Source organism: Orycteropus afer, unplaced genomic scaffold (genome assembly GCF_000298275.1).
Source record: "Orycteropus afer afer isolate SDZICR_OR568_19922 unplaced genomic scaffold, OryAfe1.0 scaffold00128, whole genome shotgun sequence".
Classification (NCBI taxonomy): Eukaryota; Metazoa; Chordata; class Mammalia; order Tubulidentata; family Orycteropodidae; genus Orycteropus; species Orycteropus afer.
Genome location: NW_006921715.1, coordinates 8,190,700 through 8,209,649, shown reverse-complemented (window position 1 = coordinate 8,209,649; position 18,950 = coordinate 8,190,700). Strand labels below are relative to the sequence as shown.

Here is an 18,950-nt window from a genome sequence, read left to right as displayed (position 1 = left end):
TGAGACAAAGTATATGTGAACTGCTGTATGAAAAGTGAATTTACTCTGTAAATCTTCACCCAAATCCTAATAAAAAAAAAAAGAGAGAAAGAGTGGAAGGCCCTCAACAAGATGGATTGATCTGGTGGCTGCAATGACAGGCTCAGGTACAGCAGGGATTGTGAGGCTGGCACAGGAAGTCGGGCTACGTTTTGTTCTGCTGTGCGTAGGGTCACTATGAGTCGGAGCTGACTGGATGGCACCTGGCAACAGCAGCAGTGACATGATGGTGAAGCTACTTCCGTGGCTGATTTGGCGTCTCTCGTTTTTGGCACGGTGTCTGCACGGCTCTTCCGTCCTCTTTACTTGTTGAGCATCTTCTTGTTGAACTTTAACAGTTTCTGTATTTTAGGTTCGAGTCCTTCCACAGAGGTTTCCCCCTGTCTGTGACTCATCTCGTCATCTCTTAACAGTGTTGTTCACAGAACAGAAGGGTTTGAATTGAATGGAGGCCAGTTCATCAGTTTATTCTCACACGGATCGTGAGCTCGGCACTGCATCCACAGCAGCATGTTGCGTGGATGGCGAGCTCAGCGCTGCGTCTGAGACTTGGCATCAAGCCCAAGGTCACCTAGGCTTTCTTCCCCACGTTCTCAAGTTTTTATAGTTTTGTGGTTTTCGTTAAGGTCTCTGATCCCATTTTTATTTTGTTTTTGTGAGGCATGTACAGTCAGTGTCTAATTTCTTTTATTTCTGCACACGGTGTCAACTATAGTATTTTAAAAATACACCTTTTTCTCTCTCCCAAGAAGACCTTTTTTGCAACCTAGTCATTTGAGAACGGGGGGAAGTGGGCCATTCCTCCAGGCTGCCCAGCACTGAGCCCTCTCCTCACTGTGCATTGTTGTGTGGCCTTGGCCTGCTGTGTCCTCTCTGCCCAGCTTCCTGCCTGGAGGGTTGAGGGGCACAGCTGCCTGCTCGGGTGGTTTGGACTGGTGGCTGGTGTGGTCCTGGGGGTCATTCTTCATGCCACTGCTGCTGGGTTTGGTATGGGGCAGTGCACACAATGCCTCAAACCCAGGCTGCTTCCCTTCCCTGTGTCCGTTAGGTGGTCTGAGGGCAACAGGCCAGATCCCAGTCACGTATGTAAGGGTCCTGGGTGCTGGTCGACAGACACAGTTTCTGCCTTACTTCCCACGAGGCTATCAGAGGGTAACAGGAGTTGACAAGCCCGTCCTTTGCCAGGGCCCCACTGTTGATGGTGTCCCTCTCCTTCTACAAAGCTGACGTACCATAGGGGAAGAAATGGAGAAAGTAAACCTGTAAAAGTACGTTTACACTCACTTCTGAACTGTGCAAGGCAAAATCAGTCAACAAGGCATTAGATGTATGAGAAACTGCATGTGTGTGTGTACGTGTGAGTGCATGTTTTTACATATGTAAGCATACATGTGTGCAAGTGAACGAGTATGTGTATGAGGGCATGAGTGACCATGCACATGTCTGTGTGAGTGAATATGAGTGTGTGAGTGCATATGTGCATGAGTGAACGTGCACACATGTGAGTATGAGTGAATGTGGGTGAATGAGTGCATGTGCCTGTGAGTGCATGTGTGTATGAGTGAACATGTACACATGTGAGTACAAGTGAATGTAGGTGTGTGAGTTCATGTGTGCATGCATGAATGTGTACACGTGTGAGTGAATGTGAGTGTGTGAGTGCATGTGCCTGCGTGCATGTGTGTGTGTGAGTGAATGTGTACGTGTGTGGGTGTGAGTGCATGTAGGCATATGTGTGAGTGAATGAGTGCATGTGTGCATGAGTGTATGTGTACAATGTGAGTGTGGGTGTGTGAATGCATGTGTCTGTGTGTATGAGTGAATGTGTACACGTGTGAGTGCGAGCGTGTGTGTGAGTGCATGTAGCCATGCATATAAATGCATATATGTGTGAGTGCATGTATGCATGAGTGAATGTATACATGTGAGTGTGAGTGTGTGTGAGTGCATGTGTATGAGTGAATGTGTACATGTGTGACTGAGTGAGTGTGGGTGTGTGATTGCATGTGCTTGCCCGTGTCTACATGTGTCCATATGTACGAGTGAGTGTGACACGTGTGTGTGAGTGAATGTGGGTGTGAGTGCGTATAGGCATGTGTGCGAGTGTGAGCATGTGTGTGGATGCACACATGCTATGATCTGTGTTTGCCCCCACAGTAGCCCAGTGTAGTGCCGTGCAGGTACTAGCAGGCCCTCCTCCCCACACGTGTGGGGTCGGCTGATGTGAACTACCCAGCTGGTCCTAGAGTCCTGCCTCATCCCATCCATGCACTTTCCCAGTCGTTCCACTTCTGGGTGTCTCCAGCAAACACCTGAGCAGGAAGAGCTCTGGGGACAGCATGTCCCTAGAGGCTGAATCAGGCTGCAGTGTGACTGCCCTCCCTGTGCTCCGTGAGGCCAGCAAGGGTTAGGGTTAGGCAGTGATGGGCACAGTGTCTGCAACCTCTCTGGCCAAGTGATAGGGTACGGGGCCACAGGAGGGGGACACAGACTGTGTGTGGGGGACAGATGGGGCTGGCATCATGCCAGCTTGTCAGGGCGAGGTAGGCTGGGCACACTGAGCACTGTGTCTGCTGCAGACCCCTGCCTGTATATCCCCCGCTTCGCCCATCTGCTGGAGTTCGGGGAGAAGAACCACGAGGTGTCCATGACGGCTCTGCGGCTGCTGCAACGCATGAAGAGGGACTGGATGCACACGGGCCGGCGCCCTTCGGGGCTGTGTGGTGCAGGTATGTGATGCACATGTGCTGATGCCCTTCAGGGCTCTGTGGCATAGGCATGGCATGTGGTGGGGCACCGGGAAAATCCTTGGACATGGCAGGGTTTCACAGTCACCAGATACCCCCATAGCCTGCCAGGGCTCAGCTGTCCCTGTCTCTGCTAGTCTATCCCCCTTGGCTGCCAGGTGTCTGGGCTCATTCTGTAGTGAGCTGCAGCCTCATGCTTGGCCCTGCCTGTCAGTGAGCAGAACCTTCAGGTCCAAGGTTCATGATTGGACCCTGCTCTCCAGGCTCCACTGGTCTCTCCGGGCCTAGGCATCTTCTGGGCAGCAGCAGGTACCCCAGCCTGGCCCTGAGATGCCACTCCTGGCATGGTTAGAAGTACAGTCCCCCTTCACCAGGGTTCCTGTCTCCCCGGGGCCCATTCCAGCTCAGGGGTTCTGTGCCCAGCCAGTGAGGGGGCCTACCCTGTGCCCCTGCTGCTCCTGCCCCACACAGGCCCTCCTGCCTCTTCCTGACGGTGCTGGTCGGGCAGGCCTGTCACCTGTCCACTTCTCCTGGGCCCCCCCCCCGCTTCACCCCATGCTTTCCACACCTGTCGCAGTGCCAGGGCTCAGACGAGCAGCTGATAGCCAGCGATGCTGCCCTGGGCCCTGGGTCCTGGTCTGTGGTGGGCACGGCAGGGTCAGCCTCACTCTGGGGCAAAAATGCAGCAGCCACCCTGTATCAGCATTACCCTCTCTCCTCCTCAACTCTGGGCTCTGTCCTTGGAGCACTCAGCTCCCATCACCACAGGCCACTCACCAGTCACCTTAATGTCACCTCTGTGCGCTTCCAAGAGTCGCATAAAGTTCCCAAACTCTGTTCTAGCTCTTTGGGTTCTGAAGCAAAGTGTGTGGAACTGTGCTCACTGTGGCTCTTAATGACAGCCTAGTACATGCAGGACAGCATGACGATCCCAGGAGTCTGCTAGTGGCATGGCCTTGACACCTCCAGGAGTGAGGCAGGACCCTCCCTGTCCCCCCAGGCCCCAGGCGGGACTCGCCCCATTCCCTCAGGCCCCGGGCATCCCAGTATGAAGGAAGCATGGACACTCCATGCTCGGACCATTGGCTCCGGTGCCAGCACCAGGCAGGGTCTTGCTGCATGTGCAGGGCAGCTTGTGGCCACTGTGTGGCTACAGCAGGTGTGTCATCTTAATTTCTGCTGTTTGTTGTTGTTACGTGCCATCAAGTCGACCCCGACTCATACCAACCCCTCCTTGGGTTTCCGAGGCGGTATCACTGTGGAAGTAGATTGCCCAACCTTCCTTCCGAGGAGTGGCTGGTGGGTTTGAACCGCCAGCCTTCTGGTTAGCAGTCAAGTGCCTTAGGCACTACACCACCAGAGCTCCCAAATTTCTGCTAGTGCTAGTGCTATCACTGAGCCTGTCTTTGCTTCTCCCAGCCCTTCTGGTTGCGGCCAGGATGCACGACTTCCGGAGAACCGTCAAAGAGGTCATCAGCGTGGTCAAAGTGTGTGAGTCGACACTGCGCAAGAGGTAGGTGCTGTGGAGACGGCAGTGTTCGCTCGTCTGAGTGGCAGGGCATAGCTTGAAGGCCATACTTGGCCCCATCCTGGTGATTCTTATTAAGGTGGGGCAAGTGCCCAGTCCCCTACTCCAGGCAGGAAGCAGGTGGGTTGGCTGGGGGCATAGCACTGCAGCAGCTGGGCTCGGACTCAGTGTAGCCTCCCTGGACCTCGAGGACCTGAGTGGCCAACCCCAATTGGGAGGCTGGGACTGAAGGGGAGGCTGCCTGTCCACTGAAGGCAGGGTGACATTTAACCACCTTGCGAGCTCACGGCAGCCCCACCTGCTCAGGGACAGGCCCAGGAGCTCCCCATCCTGCCTGGAGGGACTGCGTCAGGAAGCGGTCTGCGGGGATGGACACCACCGCGCCATCCCCCTGTACTCGCTGCTGTGCGGATCATGGCAAAGCTGCCTATCAGCTGCCAGCACGTCCCTGGCAGGTCTCAGAGGCAGAGGGATGCCATTCTGTTGCCCTCAATTCCCCTGAGGGGCCCCATGTGGTGCAAACTATCCACACACTCAGCTGCTCACCAAGAGGTCAGAGGCTCGTGTCCACCCAGCAATGCCTCGGAAGAAAGGCCTGGTCATCTGCTTCTGAAAAATCAGGCCCAAGAGCCCCGTGGAGCCCAGGTCTGCTCTGACTTATGTGGGGCTGTCGTGAGCTGGGATCCACTCAGTACCTGCTATCTTGGTTAATTCTCTTTTAAAACTCCATTACGGAGCATTTGAAAACACCATGTGATGTTGAGTTGACCAGGTGGGTCGGAGTCAGCCTTCAGCCACTCACCCTGATGTGCGGAGTCTCACCTGCTAGCGACAGCTGCCGGCTGGGGCTTGCATGTGGTCTTCCTGCTGGGACCTGGAGTGCTCTTCCTGTGGAAGCCAAGCTGTTGGCAGGGTCAGGCAGGGGCTGAGAAGCTGCCGGGAGGTGGCCTGCTCACGGGTTGAGGGTGGCTGTCCAGCATGACCCCTTTGTGTTTCAGGCTCACTGAATTTGAAGACACCCCCACCAGTCAGCTGACCATCGACGAGTTCATGAGGATCGACTTGGAGGAGGAGTGCGACCCCCCCTCGTACACGGCTGGGCAGAGGAAGCTGCGGATGCAGCAGGTGGGTGCCTGGTGTCATCCTGGCACCGGCCCCACAGCACCCACAGCCTCAGTGCCCCCTGCTGCCACTGAGCACATGGCCACGGTGGAGTGAGCTGCCTGCACAGCCAGCCAGGACCTCTGCAGGGTCCGACTTCTAGGAGGGACAGGGAGATTGGGTAGTGGCACTCCTGAGTTCAGGGTTTGCTGCCCATTCCGTCGCTGGGAGACCAGTGGTGGCCGTCACCTTGCTGCGGTGAGGGTGTCTGGAAGCCCCTCCCGTCAGTACGCTCTCCAGGTTCCCATGAGAGAACAGCCCGGCAGTTGCTGGGACGGGCAGAGGCCTCCACCTTCTGGAACAGGCCGTGGACCCTCAGCAGCTGCAGACTTGAGGACACACGGTGGAGGCCCTGAGTGGGTTAGGAAGTGGCCATCTCTGGTTGCCATGTTTTGGGGCCAAGTGCCAGGTCAGATGTAGGGCTGGTCTGCAGGGATGCTGGGCAGGGTGTACGTCACGGTCGACGGGGGCTGCACCGGGCTGAGGTGCCCAGGGGGCTCTGGCACCTGCAGGAGGTTGTCCTCTCAGGCAGGGAGCTCCGGAGGCTGGCAGTTCCCCATGAGTAGCCCGAGTGGCCCCACTGGTTGGGCCACTCCCACTGGTAAGTGACAGTGATGAGTGGGGAGCCCTGGGGCATGGCACACAGCCCCCGGCCAGGCACTGCTGTCTGAGCACATCCGTCTGCTGGCACAGGGAAGCTGGCACAGCAGTCTGCTTTGCCGTGAGGAGTTTGGAGCCCATGGGAGCTCATCAGAGCTACCTGCCAGGCCCCCGGCCTAGCGCCACCGGCATCCCGTTTTCAAGGCCATCCTAGGGGCCTCCTGTGGGCAAGAGGCTCTGTTCTCCCTGTCTGCCTGTCCTCTGCAGACCGCCCACCGGCTCCTCCTGCCCTCCACACCCGTGTGCCTCCTGCCTCCACATCCCCAGCCCCTTACCCGAGCCTTGATGCCTCACACATCCACCTTACATGTCTGCTGTGGGGGGGGGGCAGCATGTTCTGAGCCCCCACATATGGGAGGTGCACGTGTCCAGCCCCTGCCCTGACTACCCCTTCTTCTCTTTCAGCTGGAGCAAGTCCTGTCAAAGCAACTGGAGGAAGTCGAAGGTAGCTAGCAGCCCACCAGCGGATACTTTGGTTTCTCTGGAAAGTGGGTTTTGTGCTGACCTTGAACTCCTCTCTCAGGTGAGATCTCCAGCTACCAGGATGCCATTGAGATTGAGCTGGAAAGTAGTCGGCCGAAGGCGAAGGGGGCCCTGGCCACCCTGGCCAGAGACGGTGAGCTCAGCCGCTGGTGCGAAGGGCAGTGCCCCTGTGCCCTCAGCACCCCTCAGCCCCACGTGCCCACACAGAACTCAGTACCACCCCACCCAGCCCTGTGGTCCCCTGGCCCCAGCACACTGGGCTCCCTAGATGCCCCATGCCACCTCTGTCCGATTCCAGCCCCTCCCGCTTCGTCCTGACCCTGTCCACCAGCCCAGTGTCGAGACCATGTCTGTTCCCAGTCCCCTTGAGCCACCTTCCAGGGCCAGGCAGGAGCTTTGGTGCCAGCCCCCGGCCCCTCAATCCCATGGCTTCTCAGCTTCCATGCTGTAGTTTGCTGTGGTTTTCAGGATGGGTACACTTCCTTTTGCATCAACTTAACTGACTTGGCTGCACCCGTGACCTTCCTGCTCTCCATGGACCATGCTGTTTGCTAATGTTTCCGTCCTCTGTGTCGGTGACCCCCTTACTCTGACGTGTCTGTGGCTGGGCATGCTTAGGGAGGTGTTTTCCTCCGAGTGATGGTGTCACAGCCACGTTACTGCGCTTCCCCAGGAAATGCTGATTCTAGTTCTTTAGTCTCAGCTCGTTCTGCCTTCACCCTCGGAGTTGTGCTTGGGTTCTACTTCCATTGGGCATGTGAGTTCTGCAGTAACCGGAGACCACTCTTGTGGGTTTACTGAGTCGGTTAGTTGTGTAGTAATGGGAGACCGCTCTTACTGAGTCGGTTAGTTGTGCGGTAACCGGAGACTGCTCTTACTGCTTTATTGAGTCATTGGTTAGTTCTGTGGTAACCGGAGACCATTCTTACTGCTTTACTGAGTCGGTTAGTTCTGCGATAACCGGAGACCGCTCTCACTGCTTTACTGAGTTGGTAGTTGTGCGGTAACCGGAGACCTCTCTTGCAGCTTTACTGAGTCATTGGTTAGTTGGTAACTGGAGCCCCTCTCGCGGCTTCACTGAGTTGGTTACTTGTGCAGTAGCGGGAGATTGCTCCTGCGGCTTTACAGAGTTGTTGGTTTCTGTGGCCATGCATGGTGGACTTTGAGCATGTTCTGTGAGCAGCTGACAGAAAGGCTGCCCACATTTCTGGGCCCAGGGAAGGGGCTTGTCTGCCGAGTGCCTGGCTCCAACCCGGCTTCTGTCTCGCTGGGTTGTTCTGGAGTTCTGAACCCTTATCAGGTCCTGCCCTGTTGGTCTCTTGGGGACAGAGTGAGCTGGCCGACTACTGCTGCTGCCCCTTCTGGGCCTCAGGCTGCTCCTGACTTGTGGCGTGAAGCGGTTTGGGCCGTGGGCGCTCTGTGTCCACTGGCTGACCTCCCCCTTAGCTCACACTCACCCCTTCATACGGCAGAGAGCCCAGTCCGAGAAGCTGGCTTTTCCTTGGTGTCTGACCTTGACTCATTCCCTTGTAGTGAAGGCAGGCTTCCGTACAGGTCTCAGAACCTGGGATGTCTGTGCTGCCTTTGGCGGTTTCTTTGTGGTCCCTCTCATCCTGATACTCAGGCCACGTCTGCAGCACCTGCCGTGAGCGCCGCACCTGCTGCCGCTCCCCCCCTCCCATGGCCAGCCTCCGTGATAGTGCTGCCACCTGTGGTATCGGTCTCGTGCAGTTGGGGTGCCCCATCCACAGCTTTCCTGTGAGGCCCAGGGACAGACCCACCTTCCCCCCCAGCCCCAGCCTTGCTGTTTTCGGTCCTTCCCGCATGTCGTCCTGCACTGGTGCCCATGTCTGCCTGGATGGCCAGTGAGACCCTTCCTCAGCTGATACCTTGTCGTGGCAGCCTGAGGGCTCACTGGATGGGGCTGTTGTCCACAGCTCTTGGTTGCAGGAGGCCTGAGCAGTGCGGGTCCTCGGCACACGTTGTCCCTCTTGGGGCCATCGCTCCCTGTGGCTGGGCAGGGACATGGTGAGGCTGACCTGAGGGAAGAAGTGGGGCTGGGGGCTGAGGAAGTTGGGGGTGTTGAGGAGGAAACAACCCCAGGTCAGTGAGAGCACCTTTCCTGGGAACGAGGACAGCATGTGTCCAGCATGCTGGCTTAGTCCTGGCCTCTGGGGCCCAGCAGTGCAGAGACCCCTTCCCCACGCCACACTGCTGAAGTGCACAGAGCCACCTGGAGGCCAGCACAGGGATGAGGCGGGCTCTACTGTGGTGGACAGCTTGGTGGCAGGGCCTGAGTAAGGAGGTACGCTGAGACGTGGTCCAGGAAACATCGAGACTCATGTCGCCCTCATCGCCATTCATGACCTTGAACATATCAGACATCCAAGAAAGCACTTCAGAAGAGGTGTTTTAAGGTGCCTTTTAAGGTGTGCTGTTCAGTGGTCTTCTGACACCTTTATTGAGGTGGTGTTGGTACTCTGGAAGTTACATGTATCTGCAGGTATGTTGTACATATCTTCCCTGCTCAGGGCCGGTCCCCTCTCCTCAAGCCATTGTAGCAGAAACACACCTCATGTGTCAGTGACTTAAAGAGTAGACACTTGTTTCCACACAGTGAAAGCCAAAAATCTAAATCCTGTACCACGGAGTCGATTCTGACCCACAGCGCTCCTAGAGGACACAGTAGATGCCCACAGGGTTTCCCAGGCTGTCAGTCTTCAAGGAAGCAAGTCCAAACCACACCCACTGCCCTGGAGTCAATCCCCACCCACAGCGCCCCTAGAGGACAGAGTGGAACTGCCCACAGGGTCTCCAAGGCTGTCAGTCTTCATAGAAGCAAAGCCCAAACCACACCCACTGCCGTGGAGTTCATTCTGACTCATAGCACCCCTAGAGGACAGAGTGGAACTGCCCCACAGTGTCTCCCAGGCTGTCAGTCTTCACGGAAGCTGATTGTAACTTTTTCCCACAGAGCCGCTGGTGGTTTCTAACCACTGACCTTTGGGATAGTAGCTGAGTGCTTAACCACTGTGCCACCAAGGCTCCCGTTTCTCACAGGCCCCTAGAAGTACAAATTCAGGCCCCAGCTGTGGAGGAAGGCTCTCTGTGCCCTGGGGAAGGCCTTGGTCTCGGCTTCTCTGGATGCTGCATGGTGCTCCTTGGAGACCTCTGTGTGGCACCCATCCACCCTGTTTGTCCTCACTTTCTCTGTAGCTGCTCTGCTCTTTGATATCTCACAAGTGATTGGTTGAAGACACACCTTGTGCCAGTCATGGTCTCATTAGCGTAATAGGGTGTCCTTTGTGTGCAGCTGTGGTACAGCTGTGGTATAGGGGTTAGGGTTCACAACTCGCATTTTTGGGGGCCATGCTTCAGTCCACAACAATGCGTTATCTATCACCTCCAGTCCTCATGCCTGGTGGTAACGACCCTTGTGCCAGGGGAACCACTGTTCCTTCTGTCCCTGGGAGTCAGTTGCGCTTTCTGTGGGAATGGAACCACACTGTAGCACCCCTCTTTTGTTCGGTGGAGTCTTCTGAGGTGTGTCCGTGTTGTTGGGTGAACCACTGCTGTGATGCTTTTTATAGTGCAGTAACTTTCCATGAGTACCGGGCTATCCCTTCGCCTGCTGAGGGACACGTGGATTGTTTGCAGCTTGGGGCTGTCAGATAAACCTGCGATGACACCCCTGCACATCTCTGTGAGGGGTGTTTTCCTTTCTCTTGGCATTACCTGGATGTGGGATGGCTGGGTTGCTGGTGGCTGTGGCCCGTTTCCCCGGGGGCAGCAGCATGAGCACGCCAGCGGCCCAGCCTCCTCAGAAGCAGGTGATGTAGCCACTAGTCAGTCTCTGTAGCGGTAGCCTGTTCAGAGCTGTGTGTTTCCCTAGCGACCAGTGCTATCGAGCACGGCTTCATGGACTTTGCCACCCACTTAGGCATTTCACTGCTAGCCAGAAGGTTGGTGGTTCAAACCCACCCGCTTCTCCTCAGATGGAAGACAGGGCAGTCTACTTCCATGAAGATCTCCTGCCTTGGGAACCCACTGGGGGTCTCTAAGGGTCAGAACTGACTTGCTGGCAGTAGGTTGGGTGGGGTTTTCACCTTTTCTGCAGCACCTGCTCACGTCCGTTCTCATGGGTTGTTTGTGCACCTTGGGTACAGTCCCTCGTCAGATGTGTTGTTTGCAGGTCCTCCCTCCCATCTGTGGGGTTTCATTTTCTTAGCGGTGTTTTTCAAAGAGTAGAAGTTCTTAAATTTGACAAGATCCAAGTGATCCATGTTTTCTTTTTATGGATTGTGCTTTTAGTGTCAAATTGGGGAAATTTTTGAATAATTGAAGGTCACAGATTTTCTCCTGTTTCCTTCTAAAATTTTATTGTTTCAACTCTCACATGTGGGTCAATGATAGTTAGAGACTTGCTGTTAGTGTGAGGTGTGTGGGTCTGTGACAGGGAGTCTGTTAGTGTCAAGCATGTTGGTCTGTGAAGCATGTGGGTCTGTGATGGGGCTGGGTGGCGTGAGGCGTGTGGGTCTGTGACGGGGCTGGGTGGCATGAGGCGTGTGGGTCTGTGACGGGCCTGGGTGGCGTGAGGCGTGTGGGTCTGTGACGGGGCTGGGTGGTGTGAGGCGTGTGGGTCTGTGACGGGGCTGGGTGGCGTGAGGCGTGTGGGTCTGTGTGTGGGTGCAGGTGGAGGGTTGTGCTTTGCTGTGGACATCAGGTGTCCAGCACCCTTTGTTGAAAACACCTCCCCCCACCTGGTGATGGCAGCCTGAGGGCTGGTACCACGGCTGTTGAAATAGGTGGAGAAACCATCTCTTGGAGGTTGGTGGAGGGGTTTCTTCACCACACCGCAGGCTCGGCTGAGGGTGGCTCTTCAGCTCGATGACAGGTGTGTCACTGTCCCCAGGCTCCATCGAGGACACCGTGTCCAGCTTCTTTGGTGATGATGATGTGGAGGACGAAGAGCTGGAGGCTGCTGCCAGCCACCTCAACAAGGATTTTTACCGGGAGCTCCTTGGTGATGGCCTGCCGGGCAGTTCAGAGTCAGTGGGGGGCACTGAGGAGGGGAGCCAGCCCCCTGCCCTGGAGTCCCTGCTCGGACCCCTGCCCACGGCCGCCAGCCTGGGCATCTCTGAGTCCATCCGCGAGTGCATCTCATCCCCAAGCCGGGACCTCAGTGAGTTCTGGGGTGCGGACAGGAAGGAAAGGGGGGCTGCTTTCGGGGGGGGCTGTTTTGGGGGATGGGCGTCATTGGTGGCAGGGGCCAAGCCCGACAGGGTCTGTCGTGTCTGTCTGAGCTGAAAGGCTGCTGGTAGGCAGCGAGGGTGTAGAGGGCCCCCTCCTGGTCCCCTCTCCACAGCCAGGTGTCTTTGGGCGTTTTAGGAGGGTGGGCTTGCCTGAGGGGATGCTGCTGGCCTGGCCCCTGTACCTGCGGATGAAGGGCCCATGATGCCAAGCGTGTCGGGTCTTATCCCCATCTTGGGGCTGGAGTGTAGGGGTCCTGGGCCCACCACCATCTGTTGGGATGACCAGATGCTGCGGCAGACACTGGGCCTCGTCCTGGGAGAAGCAGCGTCTTGGTGGTGTGCACCAGGGGATGGTAGCTGCGTGGCAATTGGAGCCCCGGAGCAGGGACTCACCTGGGGGAGGTCCAGTGTCCTGAGGCTGCACTCCAGGTGCCCTCATGTCTGAAAGCCTTGGCTGCAGCGGCCAGCTGTGCAGATGGGCCTGGAAGGCTGGTGCCTCCAGGAAGAGCCCCTCCCGAGAGAGATCCCATCGCTCCCATGGCCAGTCCTCTTTCCTAGCAAAGAGGGAAGCAGGACTCGAGTGTCAGCTCCTGGTTTACCAAGCACATCACGTGCCTCTGGGGCCAGGCATGGGGTGGACCCTGTGTGTGCACTGAATATGCTCTGTAAGGGGAGTGTGTGCACACTCCCTGCCTGTCAGGGGGCCACCCAGAGCACCAGGAGGGCTCGGGCAGGGACCAGGTGCTGCCCAGGGCTGTGGCCAAGGGAGAGGAGGCCCAGGGTGGCCTTCCAGCTGGAGCGTGTGAGAGGCACCTTCACGGGCCCCAAGCACAAGGCCAACTGATGGGAGGGAGGCATTGTGTGGGGTCAGTGCTGATAGGACTCAGTGGTGGACCCTGGTAGATTCAGGGAGGCAGGGAACTGGGGTGCAGGGTGCCCGGATACTGAGGGGCCAGAGGGTGTGGCCCACAAGGGACCCCTGGGAGAATGGTAGTCCTGCACCTGAAATAACCCTCGTTCCGCCCCAGCCTGAGGGGACCACACTGGACACCCTCGATCTCACCAGCTGATCTGTCTTCCGTTTTGTGGGGGCCCAGTTCCTGGGTCTCCCAGCCATGCTGGAGTCTCTGGCCTCACAGTAGCTCCCGTCAGGGCCCTGCTTCCCCACACGCTGTGATGTGAGTGGCTCTCCTGCAGGTGAAGTTCTCAGGGACATGGCGTTCAAATGACTGCTGTGGATGCCCAGAGAACAGGGTGTGGCTAGGGCCACTGAGGAGGCTGGCTGCTTGGAGCCAGCTGACCAAGGCATCTGTGACTTTAACCTGTGTTCACCGGCAAGCTGATGCTCATGCTTCCCTCTAGAAGACACCTCGGAGGATGGCGAACTGGACCTTAGTGGCATCGACGACCTTGAAATTGACAAAGTAAGCTGTGTCCCACCATGTGTACGTCCCACGTTGGCTGGGCACTGGGGTGGGGCTGGTCCTCTTGTCCTCCTGAGCCCAGGGCCACTGCTCATCGGGGCCTCTCGGAGATGTGCTGTTTCTCCTGGCTGCTAGCCGACCCCGGCATGGAGCTCTTGTCACCACCTACCTGTCTGATGGCCGCTTCAGACCCCTAGGCTCCTTCCTCCTAGTGTCAGCTCTAGGTGGCCTCAGGCAGTACGAGCCCTGAGAGCACATACAATCGCGACAGGTGCACGGCCACCTGGTCCTGCTCAGGACACCGTCTGGCTACAGCAGGGGTGTTGCTCCTCCATGGCGCAGGCCCTCTGTGCAGTGTGCCTCTGGTGCCTGTCCTCTGCTGGGAAAGTCTCCCTGAATTTCCTGAGTGACTGAGCTCCTGTCCCTCACTTGTTTGCTTGGCACCCTTGTGTCCAGACATGTGGTGGGGCCTGTTCCAGAGTGGCAGTGCCGTTGTGGGACCAAGTGGGCAGGATGCCTGGGGTCGGTGGCTGGCCACCTCCACCTCACGACAGTGAGAGCAGGGGTGATGCTCAGGGTGGGAGAGCCCAGGGTGCACACCTGTGGGTGCCTGGGGGCTGACACCCATCTCTGTGCCCATGTAGTACATCCTGGACGAGGCAGAGACCCGTGTGAAGGCCGAGCTGTGGATGCGTGAGAACGCCGAGTACCTACGCGAGCAGAGGGGTAAGCTGGTGGGCGGCCAGAACCCCGTAGTCGGCCAGGGAGGCTCCCTGACCCCAAGCTCTTGCTCTTTCAGAGAAAGAAGCCAGAATCGCCAAGGAGAAGGCACTGGGCATCTACAGGGAGCACAAGGTGGGGGCCGGGGGAGGGCCTGTTAGGGAGGGGGAAGGGCAGGGAGGGTAGGGGTGGACGAGGAGAAGGCGCTCGGCACCTACAGGGCACCACGCGGTGGGGGCCAGGGCCTTGGGTGTGAGGTGGGTGAGGATGGGGACAGAGTATGGGTGAGGTCAGGTGGCTGGCCTGCTGCGGTGTCCAGGCCACACGACTCAGCAGGACAGGGTGGTGAGGCCGGAGCTTCTGAGGCACACTTAGGGGGTCCTCTGCCGAGTTGGGAGTTCCAGATGCCTCTGGAGCCCTCGTGTCCTGGCCGACGGCACCCCTGGCAGGACCTGCAGCCCTTCCTTCTCTGCCTACTGCAGCCAAAGAAGTCGAGCAAGAAGCGGGCTCCCATCCAGGCCAGCACGGCCGGGGAGGCCATTGAGAAGATGCTGGAACAGAAAAAGATCTCCAGCAAGATCAACTACCACGTGCTGCGAGACCTGGACAGTGCCAGTGCGGGCCAGGCCCCACCAGGGGGGGACACACCGCCACCAGGGCCGGCCGGCACCAGGAAGCTGTCTCGGAGAAGGGCAGCAGCTGGCCGCAGCACCACAGAGTCCGCAGCCAGCAGTGGGAAGAGGTACCGTGCAGGCGGTTTCTGCCTACCTGTGTCTGGGCAGGTCCCATGACCCCAGGGTCTCCCAGGGGCTGTATCAAGTGGGGGCCCATCTCTGAGAAAGGGGCCACCATGTATGCTGGGGACAGGTTTGTCTCTGGGCTTCTCTTAGGGTGAGGTGGTGATTCACTCACTACCATGGTGGACACGGCTGGAAGGAGAGGGGTCTTCAGCACTAGGACCCTGGTGTTCTGCAGGTGGGAGACTGTGTTAGAGCCTGGGCCGTGCTTCCTCACTGGCACAGCTGTCCTTATGCTGGCCCAGGAGACTGCTGGAGGGGCCTGAGCTGCCAACCAGTGGCTCCCGGTGGCTGTGGGCCTTGTTGGCATGTGTTCGAGATCCTGGGACACAGCCCTGGAAGTGTCTCCCCTCGTGGAGCTGCACCCCCCATGCCCCAGCCCTCACACTGTCCCCAAGTCCCTGGCACACTTGTCAGAGGGGACAGATGTTGGCTTTTCCTTTCTCTCTAGTGTCCTAAGCATCTTTTCACATGTTTTTGTGGTATTTCCTCTGTGACTTGTCAGTCCAGGGCCTTGCCTCTGTTCATTAGGTTGTTGACTGTGTCATCTTCCACAATCTTCTTGGGGCAGTGGGACAAACAGGAAGGTGGCCAGAGGGGCGGGTGGGCCTTAGACCCACACTGGATGCCCTGGTCTTGGGCTCCCAGTGTGGCTCTGAGGTGAGGGCCCTGCCTAGCCCTGTCCTTTGAGATCTGGCATTTCTCCTGTGGGCCCTGGTTTGTACCAATATCCCCATCTGTGCAGGAAGGGTTTCCTGACTTCTAGGCTGGGTCTGTATGAGAGCCTGCTCGAGGCCTAGACACAGCTGTCTCAGCCAGGCAGGGGACACCTTGGGTTCAGAGCTACAGAGATGCTGGGAGTGGCCTGGTCCTACAATGTCTGTCTACCTGTAGCCCTGGAAGATGTGCGCACATGAGCATGCATGTGTGTGCATGAGCACATGTGCTGTCTATATGAGTGTGCATATGTATGCACATGAATGTGTGTATGTGTGTGCATGAGTGAGTATGTGCATATGTGTGAGCGTGTGGTTGCATGTGAGGGCATGAGTGCATGTATGTGTGGTTGCATGTGAGGGTGTGTGTGCATCTGAGTGAGCATATGTGTGTGAACATGTGTGTAGTTGCATGTGAGGTGTGTCTACATGTGAGTGTGTGTGATTGCATGTGAGGGCGTGTGCATGTGTGCATGTGGTTGTATGTGAGGATGTGTGCATGTGTACATGCATCTGTGTACAGGAGTACATGTGTATGTGTGCATGAGTGCATGTATAAATGAGCATGTGGTTGCATGCAAAAGCATTAGTGCATGTGTGTGAGTGCTTGTGGTTGCATGTGAGGGCGCATGCGTGTGTGCATGAGTACGTGTGTGTGGTTGCATGTGAGGGCATGTGTGCAGGTGTGTGCGAACATGTGTGGTTGCATGTGTGGGTGTGGGTGCATGTGTGCATGAACATGTGTGGTTACATGTGAGGGTTGTTTCGGTTACCTGTTGCCGCTCTACCAGAAGATACCACAAATGGGCTGGCTTGCAAAAACAGGAGTTTATTCTCTTGCAATTTTGGAGGCTTTAAGTCCGAGTTCAAAGCGCCAGGCTCCAGGGGCTGGTGAGAGCCCTTCAGTCTCGGGCTCCAGCTCTGCCCGCTGCTCCCGACCACTGAAGCCGGAGGCTTCTCTTCACTCGGACAGCTGCTGGCTGCTGAGGCTGACAAGCCCAAGGTTGACAAGTAAAAAGGCACAGTCCCAGTGTTACCAAACCACACGGCAAGCCATTCATTCAAGTCCATTGAAAGTCCCAAGGTCAGCAGAGCATGGCAGGCTGCTGAACAGTGACATGCTACATGCAAGGTCCAAGCATGCCATAAGCTAGAGACCATTCCCCAAGGCTTCTCCTTATATATAGGAAGCAGACCACATCCCTGAGGCAGCTACTCAGCTGCTCATAGTAGATTCCACCACGGAGTTGATGACCAGTCTCATCATGGGGAATGACTACATCCAGCTGCCCAGCCACTCAACCAGGCCCAGCCAAGTCAACACACAAACTGAACTACCACAAGGGTGTTTGTGCATGTGTGTGTGAAGTGTGTGCGTGAGTGCATGTGTGTAATTGCATGTGAGGGCATGTGCATGAGCACATGTGTGTGCACGTGTCGTTGCATGTGAGGATGTGAGTGCATTGTGAGTACATGTGTGTGTGAGTGTGGTAGCATGTGAGGGCATGAGTGCATGTGTGTGATTGCATGTTAGGGCATGTGCATGAGTACATGCATCTGTGAGCATGTGCGGGGTTGTGAGTGCATGTGTGCATGAGCATGTGTATGGTTGCGTGTGAATGCATATGTGTATGAATGTGTGTGCGTGTGTGGTTGCATGTGAGGGTGTGTGCATGTGTGTGCGTGAGTGTGCACATGTGTGATTACACATGGTGTGTGTGCATGTGTGTGCACTGTTTCCCGTCACAGAAACCAGTTTTCCCAAGTACAGGCTCCGTGTTGTAAACGTTTAACACAAGGCTTCAGGGCCTGGTGGGAAAGTCCTTTAAAATTACAGAGGGGGTTCTGTCTCCCTGCCCTGTTACCCACCCAGCTCTCCTTGGGTCTGCCCCTGCTCCTCCTCTGTCCTCCTGGCACCTGGCATAGAGTCACAGGGTTGTGGCCTGGGACCCATGGCCTCCAGAGGGCAGACAGACCCCCCACCTCTCACAGCGGGGCCTGCTGTGTTTGACATTTCCAGTTGGACTCTGTGATGGTACCCGGCTGGCTCAGTGTGCCTAGTCAGGTAGGGCACACTGTGTCAACCACGGGGTATACTGGATGTGGGGTGGGGCGGGCTTGACCATGATCTCTTATGCCCTGGAGGGCCTGGCACTGGGGACACGTGTGGCCTGCACCCAACAACCCCAATGCAGGGCTATGACAGAATTCTTGCAGCCCTGGGATCTGATGATCTGTGGGTCCTCATGGGCCCCAGCATGGCTGCTTCCAGATGGGGCCTCCTTCCTGGGGTGGCCCTGGGATGTGTCCTCCCTGAGGTCTCTTGATCCCAGCCCCAAGTGAGCATAGCGGTCTGTGTTAGACTGGACGAGGCCCCACATGAGACTACTTCTGGACAAGGATAAGGAACGGGAGCACCAGTGCCGGCCCCTGTCGTCCTGGGCTAGGGCTGGGGCTGCCTTCCCAGATCTTCTGGCCTGAGGACACACCCAGAAGGAAGTGACATAGTTAGCTCTGGGCCATTTGGGCAGGGGAGGAGGCTGAGGGGCTGACACTTTTGGAGCAGCCCCTGAAGGCAGGACTAGTGGCCCTGTCTCTGAGCAGCCTGAGTGTGCAGGCTCTGGGGCATGAGGCAGGGTGTGTGCAGCCCAGAGGAAAGGCAGTGATGTGGGGCTCAGGGAGGCATGTGCCTCCAGAGTGCTCCAGGCTTTCTGGCCAAGAAGGGGGCTCCCTCTCCTCTTGTAGCATCCCCCAGTGGAAGGTGTGGCGGGGAGTGGACCCAGCAGGGGTCACGTCACGCCTTTGCACGGTCTCCCCAGAAGGTGGGCAGCCTCAGACATCGCAGCCAACAGCTGGGTGGCAGCATTGCGATCTTTTTTGCTCATCAGGTGTTTCTGAGCATGTGGTGATGGTGCCCACCATGTTCTCTGCTCGGCTGCATGTCAGGTTCGGTGAAAATCGAATTAGCTGCCAGTGCTCAAAACATTAAGAGCTCAGAAAATTCCAGCTTCCCACTTAATTTGGGAAGACTGGGACATCTGGTGACATCGGCCACCAATCTGAGGGTGTCCCTGCCCATGGTCCCAGTGCCCCCTTGCCATGCAGCAGCCAATGTTCTCTGTGTGTGAGGGCGACTCGCTCTTCTGGGGTGTCCACCACACTGTTTGCAGAAGTGAAATATGGGAAATCCCTAAACGTCCCATACAAGGCAGGAGAGGCCATCGACCATGGGGCTGAGTGGACAGGGCCCTGTCTGACAAGACCACAGGCAAAGCGAAAGCAGGCCTGGGCGGCTGCAGACAGGAGCCCCAGGACCCCCAGGGCTAGATGAGTTGGGGTCACTGAAGTCACAGGGGTGGGCAAGCCCACACAGGGACATGACAGGAGCCTGTGGTTGGAGGGTGTGGGACAGTCCTAGGTCTT

General features: G+C 57.1%; 1 protein-coding gene across 1 annotated transcript in view; it reads left to right on the top strand.

Moving 5' to 3' along the window:
• Window positions 1–18,950, top strand: part of BRF1 (BRF1 RNA polymerase III transcription initiation factor subunit) — a 91,575-nt gene that overhangs the window by 71,323 nt on the left and 1,302 nt on the right. The window contains exons 6-15 of the mRNA XM_007944594.1: window positions 2,619–2,768; window positions 4,206–4,299; window positions 5,313–5,439; window positions 6,541–6,580; window positions 6,659–6,751; window positions 11,531–11,800; window positions 13,233–13,294; window positions 13,939–14,020; window positions 14,094–14,149; window positions 14,497–14,756. Of these exons, the coding sequence (XP_007942785.1) occupies window positions 2,619–2,768; window positions 4,206–4,299; window positions 5,313–5,439; window positions 6,541–6,580; window positions 6,659–6,751; window positions 11,531–11,800; window positions 13,233–13,294; window positions 13,939–14,020; window positions 14,094–14,149; window positions 14,497–14,756 (1,234 nt within the window). The remainder of the gene's footprint in view (window positions 1–2,618; window positions 2,769–4,205; window positions 4,300–5,312; window positions 5,440–6,540; window positions 6,581–6,658; window positions 6,752–11,530; window positions 11,801–13,232; window positions 13,295–13,938; window positions 14,021–14,093; window positions 14,150–14,496; window positions 14,757–18,950) is intronic.